This window comes from Silurus meridionalis, chromosome 14 (assembly GCF_014805685.1).
Source record: "Silurus meridionalis isolate SWU-2019-XX chromosome 14, ASM1480568v1, whole genome shotgun sequence".
NCBI lineage: Eukaryota > Metazoa > Chordata > Actinopteri > Siluriformes > Siluridae > Silurus > Silurus meridionalis.
This window is the reverse complement of record NC_060897.1, coordinates 2,641,668-2,650,644: the sequence shown is the minus strand read 5'-3', so window position 1 is coordinate 2,650,644 and position 8,977 is coordinate 2,641,668. Positions and strand designations below refer to the sequence as shown.

The 8,977-nt window shown below is 37.6% G+C and overlaps 1 protein-coding gene across 4 annotated transcripts in view; it reads right to left on the bottom strand.

Annotated features, from left to right (window-relative positions):
• Positions 1 to 4,551: 4,551 nt before the first annotated feature.
• Positions 4,552 to 8,977, bottom strand: part of pheta2 (PH domain containing endocytic trafficking adaptor 2) — a 10,585-nt gene continuing 6,159 nt past the window's right edge. For all 4 annotated transcript variants that reach the window (XM_046866157.1, XM_046866159.1, XM_046866156.1 and 1 more), the window contains 2 exons: positions 7,659 to 7,956; positions 4,552 to 6,770 (listed from right to left, as the gene is read on the bottom strand). In XM_046866157.1, coding sequence (XP_046722113.1) covers positions 6,316 to 6,770; positions 7,659 to 7,956 — 753 coding nt within the window. In that variant the 3' untranslated portion in view covers positions 4,552 to 6,315. The remainder of the gene's footprint in view (positions 6,771 to 7,658; positions 7,957 to 8,977) is intronic.

Here is an 8,977-nt window from a genome sequence, read left to right as displayed (position 1 = left end):
GAGAAGACAAACCGAACGGATGGAGGGATAAGATTTTGGGGTGGGGGGGGGCGATGAAGGGACAGAAGTAGGGATGCTATCGCCTTACGCCATCTCCGAAATAGCCGCCAGTCTTGGAATGGTGGATGAATATGATACTACGAAATACAAAGTGGACTAATATGGCCATGACAGAAATGACCCAGCGTCCCTGTCCGACCGTGTGTGTCCCCATATTCTCCTCATTCGTACCCATCCCTTCCTTCACCTCTCTGTCGCTGTAATCCCTCGCCTGTATTTTTGGTCTGGGAATTTCACTTTGCCTTTTAGTGACGTGACGTTTTGTATCTTCAGCATCTGAGCACTATGGGTTTTTATTTTCACACCCTGAATGTGCTGTGTGCTGCATTCACGTATTAAATCTATATAAAGTATGCAAAGATACAAGGTCTATATATAGACATCTAATGGTATATAGAGATTATAAGGAAATACAGAATATACATAAATATTTGAGAAAAGGTCATTAAAAAGTGTAGTAAATGAACATGTTGGACACCTTGTGGTCATTTAAACAGCTGTAATAAAAATTAAGTAATAAAAAAGTTTGTTATTAAATAGAGAATTGCGGAAAGTTAGAAATTGTATTTTATTTGAACGATCTCGAACTAAAAAAATGTAATTGCTGAAATGAACCATATTTTTTTCTACAGTTAATAATAACACTGTTTCTATCTATCTATCTATCTATCTATCTATCTATCTATCTATCTATCTATCTATCTACAGTATACACACACACACACACACATGTCTATACACTTAACTTCTTTACACTTATACAAAAATTCGGATATACTGTACGTATTTACTTAATTATTAATATATACAGTATACACACACATTCTCTTATATCTATACGCTTAATGGCTTTACACTTAATTGGTAATGAAATTTGGATCATGCATCACTTCATACCGGGAATAAAGACAAAATTCATCTGGGTTAAAAGTCATAACACTGTAATTAAACTGTAATAAAACATGGCTCCCATCAGTTCACACACTTTTGACTCTGTTTCCTGACTTGTCCTGTTCAGGTGCTCGAGGTGATTTTTCTCTGTGGATTGTCAAATTTTTTCAACTTTTAACTTTATTTGGTGAAAAAGCAGGTTTCATTTTTAAAAAAAAATTCAATGCAGTCACTTTCTTTTAAATATGGATAAAGCTGGAAAAGAATCGAGTTATCATCGTACCCAAGATATAATAAGAAGGCACAATTCAAATAAACATGTATTTGTAGATTGACAGGATGAGAAGGTTCAGAGCGAATAATAGAAGCACTTTGTTACCATTTTATATAATAAAAAAATCACATAAAGCATCAATTAGTCTGCTCTTTTTTTTCTTTATATTTTTGCAATATGATGTAAACTCGTACATATTTCAACACTTTCTGCTCTATTTATTAGACGTTATTTATCTACTCATACACTACACTACTGTAAGTGAGTGAATATATTTTGGGAACTTTTCCAACACAAACAGTCCAGCGATAATTTTGAGATCTTTTTTATTAATTATTTATTGTTTACTTTATTTTACAGTTTTATTTGTTGGTTTAATGATAAACTCAGAGAGATATCATGCTTTTTATTTATTGCCCCACCGAAAAAAAGACTTATCAGATGTTTATTTCGGATCATTTCCGCATGTATACCTGTGATCTGTTCTCTGGGGATAATTGCTGTATTTCCAAAATAGGTTTAATGCCCTTCCCAGTATAGAGACGCAAACTAAGATCCCTCCTCTGGCTGTGTCCATATTCAGGGAGTTCTCTCTCTCTCTCTCTCTCGCTCTCTCTCTCTCTCAGAGTGAAAGCTGATCTGCCGTAGTATGAAGTCGGCCACAGCTGTGTGTGCCAGTGCAGATTAGCCGAAACAAACAAATGAAGGGAATATGAAGGAGAGAGACGCTGGTGACTGGGGGAGTTCCTCAGGGGTGTGTGTTCGGGGCTTTTACACATTAGTTGTGTGTGCAGGCTCATGGGAGGCAGCAGAGATGCACCAAAAATAACTAAACAAACTGCTTGTGAGTCTCCTTGTCTTTTTTCCTCTTTTTTCCTTTTCTTCTTCTTGTCTTCTGTATTCTTCTTTTTTTGTCCTCTGTATTGTCTTCTCCTTGTCTTCTTTCTTGCCGTCTGCTTGTCTCCTTTTTTTCTGTTTTCTTCTTTTTTGTCTTCTTTCTCCTTAATTAGCTTTAACTTTCACCACATGGTTCACATTAGATGTAACATTTATCATCAATTCAATGTTGTCTTCATCTCTTTATAAATAATCCCCAGCCCAAACAATCCTCTGTTTACTCTGGAATTCTCCTTATCTTCTAGCAAGAGGAACTGGTTCTCCCAACAAACATCTCCGTTTTTAATCTGATGCTTCTATTGAAGATCTTTTAAATTCTTCACACATTCTGGTCACACCGAAGCAGCGCTTATGTGTCTGAAGAAAGTTTTTGTTTTCGCTTTCCTCTGAGTCTTGTTCTTCCTGAGACCTCTGACCTCCATGTTTAACCTTTGACATGAAAAGAATTTGCAGATGCCACCACTCTGTGCTGGGGGTTAATGGTTGTCTTGTTTCTTTGTAACTTCGGTTTCAACTCAGTGCAACCCCAATGTGTGTGTTTAGTGCAGCGGTTTGAATATATATATATATATATATATATATATATATATATATATATATATATATATATATATATAAAAAAGATAACTGAACAGTTAGCTAATCATCTCCACAGATAAAGATGGCTAGCTGGATATCTTAAGCTACACTCACAGGATTTCTGAGAGGAATTTTAATATTCTGGAAAGTTTAATCTCAATTCATAATGCTAGCTAACATGATAGCATGAGTGAGTTATTCTGACATGGTTTACGTAGTAGTCATTAATCTCCATAAGCTAAATCTAACTAGCTGGATGATGTCTGTAAAGACGGGATTTGAATTATTTTTACAATATAAATGCTAATAATCTTCACAGCTCAAGCTAGCTATCTAGCAGGATTGTATTGGTGAGCTGTTTATGAAGGATTTCTGACAGAAACAGTCGTATTCAGAAATATGTATCATCTTTACAGACACCATGATGCCTTAAGCAAGCAATTTCTGACAGGAATTTTAGTCAGATTTCTAAATCCTAATAATCTATCATAGATAACGCTACACTATATGAGCAAAAGTCTGTGGACACCTCAGCATCAGTTTGGTATTTGCATTTTAAAGATCCCATTCCACATTTAGTTCCCTATTTGCTGTTATAGTAACCTCCATTCTTCTGGGAAGATGTTCCACCAGATTTTGTGGAGATTTATTTGTGATTCATTCAGTAACAAGGGTGTGAGTAAAGTCAGGTACAGATGCAGGTGAGGTGAGGAGGCCTGGGGTGCAGTCAGCGTTCACATTCATCCCAAAGGATAGGGTTTCAATAGAGTTTGAGCTCTATAGCAGAAAATCCTTTACTCCAACCCATGTAATGCAGATCTTCATGGAACTGGCTTTGTGCACAGGGGCATTGCCATGCTGGAAGTTCAATTCAAAGGAAAATTTTAATTTAAACCCATACAAAGACATCCAATATAATTGTGTGATTTAGTTTTGTGCTAATAGTTTGGGGAAGAACCCTGTATAGCTGGAAAAGTCAGGTGTCCCAATACCTTTTGTCCATGTTGGACATGTTGTGTAGCTAGCACAATAGCTTGTTTCTGTCAGAATTTCTGACAGAAATGTAAGAAATATTCATAAATGATTATAATCGCAATAACTGAGCTAGCTAACTGGATAGCACTAGCTACCCTGACAGGATTTCTGAGAGGTCTATATGTCACATATCTAAATGCAAATCATCTCCATGTTTGCTAGCAGGACAGAATTTGTGAAGCTGACAGGATTTATAAAAAAAAAAAGAAATTGGAGTTTATAATTTGGAATGATCTCTTTAGCTAAAGAATACATGCTATCTTTTGGGGATTTCTGAGATCAATTTAAGTAAATACTCCTCATCTTTACAGCTCCTGCCATACAACCGACTTAAATGAATAAGTATTTTACTATAAATGAATCCAAAGTATTACAGAATTCTTTTTTCATAAACTTTATAACCCTCAAATCTTGTATTCACCTATGAAAGGAAGATTCAACAATGAACTTCGTAGTTTATTGCGATATTGTTTTTCATATAAATTGCATAGAAATGTTACATCATTTCTTTACGAAAACCAAATGATAATACAATATTACAAATTAATAACCCAATCACTTTTATTTGTATTTTTCATTTGGATAAATGAACGCGTTAGAAATGAAACCTGAACAGATAACCCGGATTCAGCGATAATAGCGCCGCCTGCTGGCCATTAGCTAAACTTATACAGCTCATTTTAATCTGCATATGATTACAGATTACAGTAGAAAACACTAAAAATTATATTGGTCGATCTTTTAATAACAGTCTGATCACCAAAGAATGATGCTAAGGAGTAAGCAGCGTGAAGTAGCGAAGGGAATCTCGATGATACACGTATAGAACTTTAATGAATGGAAAGATGAATGAACAGTAAATGAGTGGAATGAATACAAAAAAAATAAAAAATGAATGGAAAGTAAATGGTAAAGTCCTCTATAATGATCTTAAGCATCAATTTTCTTGATAATACTGAATACCAGGAGCAGATGTGTACGGTGTTTGGACTGATTTCATGAATGTAATATTGCAGATGTATGGAATCTGGTCTCAGTTACACCCGGGATACATGGAGCGAATCCAAACTTGGTTAAAGGAATGTTTTTTGGAAATGTAATCCCTGGAATACACTAATTTAGCAAATTAACGAGGGTCGACGGCAGTCAAAGATTTTAAAACACCTTCTATGGTTTTTGAAAGACACACGTAATTTTGTTTCTCATCATCAAACTAGATAATGTTACGATATTTATTTTCATTAAACTGCCACCTCAGGCAATAACAGTCGGTTTTCCATGAAATACATGTTGGTCCGTCACCTTCTCCAATTTCTGTTTATAGTTAGAGAACATGGTTTGTTTCTAAAGATAAGCCTGATTCTGAAAGAAAGAAAGAAAGAAAGAAAGAAAGAAAGAAAGAAAGAAAGAAAGAAAGAAAGAAAGAAAGAAAGAAAGAAAGAAAGAATTGGTATGTGGGAGATAGGTCGGGGGCTTGGGGAGTTTGTTTCTAAAGATAAGCCTGATTCTGAAAGAAAGAAAGAAAGAAAGAAAGAAAGAAAGAAAGAAAGAAAGAAAGAAAGAAAGAAAGAGAAAGAAAGAAATCAATCAATCAATCAATCAATTAATCAATCAATCAATCTCCAACTAGTTAAGAGCATCTTTGGTAGGTTTCACAAGAGGCACAGCAAAGTCTTTCAGCTGAGTGTTTGGAGAAATGAAATGTGTGGAAAGCTGTTCTTCATGCGAAGGAAGGATTTTTCACATTTATATATTTGTTTTGTCGAAGTCAAACGTTACATGACCGAGTTTGTTGTATAGAAACAAAAGGAACATGTTTCGCTCACAAATCATTAAAGTCCCGGAGTCTTTTCCCACACTTTCACAAGCACTGTCTCACAAACACCTTCAATCAACTGTTTATTTAATGCATGACTTTAGAGAGGTCCAGTTACACGAGTAAAAACTGCAGCCTTTTCAGAATGTGAACTGAATTTGGGCTCCAGGTATAAATATCAAATTATAAAAATCCCATCAATCTTGGTTTCAAGCTCAACGAGTACAAAATGTCATGATATGTCCGTATATTTACATTGCATTGTGTCTCTGTGTCAGTGTTGGTCTCTGCTCCTGTCTTGTGATTGGTTAGACATCCTTGCGTATAAATGACAGATGATGTGTGAAAACTCAAGTTCGTGAGTCGAATGGTCTCCTGCAGTCTGAGGGTGAGAAGAAAAATGTGTCATTTCTGTGCATTTCCTGTTTCCTGTTCAGTTTTGCGAACAGAAATGTGGAAGTGGAGCGTGACGAGGCGTTCAGAAGAGGAAGAGTGAAAAGGGTCGGGAACGTTTACTGTAAAAGTCTCAGCGAAACAACCCTCAAACTGCTTCCTCACACACGTCCTTCTCTTTTTTGTAGCCTGAGAATTCATCGGTTCAATCTCGTTCGCATTCCCTAAAAAAATGTCTGTAGTCTTGACATAAAGCAGAGGATGTGTGAAGCTCGGTCTGAATAGATTTGTTTATGCGACGCCGTTTGAGGTTCGTATCGTTGAAGTATCTGTTATTTCACACTGAGGAAGATCCAATTCGAGATATAAATTACCCTAGGTCGATAAGATCCTCTTCGATATGTCCCGCCTCCAGTTGTTTCTTCTTCAGCCAATCAGCTCTCACTTGCTTCACCTCATTTCCGTAATACTCGTGCAGTTTAACGAACTCGTCCATCGGGTCGAATCCCACTAAAGGCCACTCCCCGTAATTGGGGGCGGGGCCATTTAGAGGTGTGACGTGGGCGTTCCTTTTGGGCCAGTGTTTGGGTGATCGTTTATTCGCCGATCTGACCGGCACGGACGGAGCGTGGTGGGTGTGGTGGTTGGGGTAGGTGTGGTTCGCGCTGTAGCTCCTCGTCTCTCGGTGTGTCACCACAGACCCCTGAGCCAGATGCGGCGATGCAGCGTAGAAAGCGGCGATGACGGAGCTGGACATTTTCACACAGGAATCTGTCGCTGTGGAAGAATGAGACGGATCGCTGAGGCTTTTCCCTTCTTTAGCTTCTGTGTAAAAAAAGAGATGGAGCAATGACAGAATTAATCATCCAAATCATTAACCACTTTATGGCACTATGAGATCTTTAAAGCTAAATAGCACAGGAGCCGCAACCCAACATTAGCACAGCCATTAGCCCAAGGAAGCTAGTCCAAGAACAGAACTTTTACTGTAGAAACATATAGGCATAAATTTTAGATGTAGATCTTTAGCTAGAGATCTTTAGCTAACGGACTTCAGATAAAAACACTGGATAAGGAACTTTAGCTTAAGAACATCAGGTAAAGAAATTCAGGTGAAGAACTTTGGCTCAAAAACTTCAGCTTAAGAACTTCAGCTCAAGAACTTCAGCTGATGTACTTTAAATGATCATCTTTATCTTAAGAACTTTATCTGAAGAAATTAGCTCATGAACTTCATTTCAAGAATGTTATCTGAGGAACTTTAGATGATAAACCTTAGATGATTACATTTAGCTTAAGAACTTTAGTTTAAGAATTCATGGTCATAAACTTTAGCTCAGGAACTTCATCCTAAAACTTTAGCTCTAAAAATATTAATCCAGGAACTTTAGGAACTTTAACACTTTAGCATTAGACCTTATTACCAAGAACTTTATCCCAAGAATTTTAAAGTACGTTATCTCAAAAACTTCAGTCCAGGAACTTTATGTTTAGGACCTTTACTCCAAGAGTTGCCCAGAAGCTTCTTCCTAAAACCTTTAGCTAAGTAACTATACACCAGGATCTTATATGAAGAACTTAAAAGTCTATATAAAAACTTAAAAGGAACCTGCCAATCTGAACCCCAGAAATCACCTGTAAGCAGATTCGGTGATTAAATCGATCGTAAACTGATCAGAATAATTCGATAATTGTATCAGTGTGTCTCTCGACCTTGGTACAGGTGTGCGAGGTCTCTGACGAGCAGTGAGATGTAGATGTGGCTGGCAGACAGCAGAGCGTTCACCCAGCTCTTTCGGCTCGGCTGATCGTCTGCGGCTAGCTGATAGGAACGAAGGCCCGGGCCGGTGAACACCAGCGAGAACGCGACGTCCGAATCTCCGGTCTGAACCACGCAGCCCTCGAGCACGATCACGCCCAGCAGGCCGCGGTCGGCCGGACGCGTCTGATAGAACAGCAGATTCCCCTTCAGGACAAACCAGCGGCGCAGGTACGACGTGTTTCTGCCTCTCTGAGGAATGCACACGGAGGGAAGAACATTTGTCTGATCAGCTGTAATGACATAAGTTACGTTATACTTTTTATGAGGTGCGAAAGAATCGGGAAAGCAGGAGTTGAAGCTTCACAAGAGAAAATCCCCAACCACCGGAGTGTGTTCAAGTACCGGACTGAGGAAGAGTAACTACTGGGTCTCAAGTATCTATCTATCTATCTATCTATCTATCTATCTATCTATCTGTCTGTCTGTCTGTCTGTCTGTCTGTCTGTCTGTCTGTCTGTCTGGTGGAGGAGGTATGAAAAGACCAAGAGATGGTGGGAATGAAGAACAAAAGAGCTGCTGATGATGAAAAGGGAAAAAAACTGACTCGAATCTAAAATATGGTTAAATCTCTCTTGGGCAGGTCACAAACCCCAAACTACATGTGTGTTAAATGTGGAGATACGTTAGATAATGAGCCGTTGAAGGCCTCAAAAGTGCTTCAGCATCTTCAACTAAGCAACCAGCAAGCAATGAGAGACAAACTGATTGTTCTAATATATTCCTGAGGGAACATATTAAGTGGCGGACCGCGAGTTTGTTTAGTCTCTGCCTTTGCACTTAAAGTGCAATTTTTAAATTATTATTATAACACATAAAAACACACAAAAATGTCGGGGGTATAAACAAAAATAAACTAGAGTTAGCGCCTTCTTGCTGTGGCTAGTTCTATTTTTTGTAACAAATTTAATTTGTGCCAATTTAACTGGTGAATCAATTTAATTAAGTTACAAAATGTGAAGAGCGAAACGTTCTGTCCTCAAAAATAAAACAATTAACACCTCATCGCAATTCCTAATTTCTTATTCAGTTATTACATTCTTCAGTGTCATAGACGAACAAACAAACAAAAAAAAGCATAGCGACATATTCAGGAGCATATCATCAAGAAAAACCTCACTCAGCAATTTTAGTACCAAGATCAAGAAATCACCATATTTATACACACATTTCTGATTCATTTCCTTCAGCAAACTACACAAGAAAAACACAT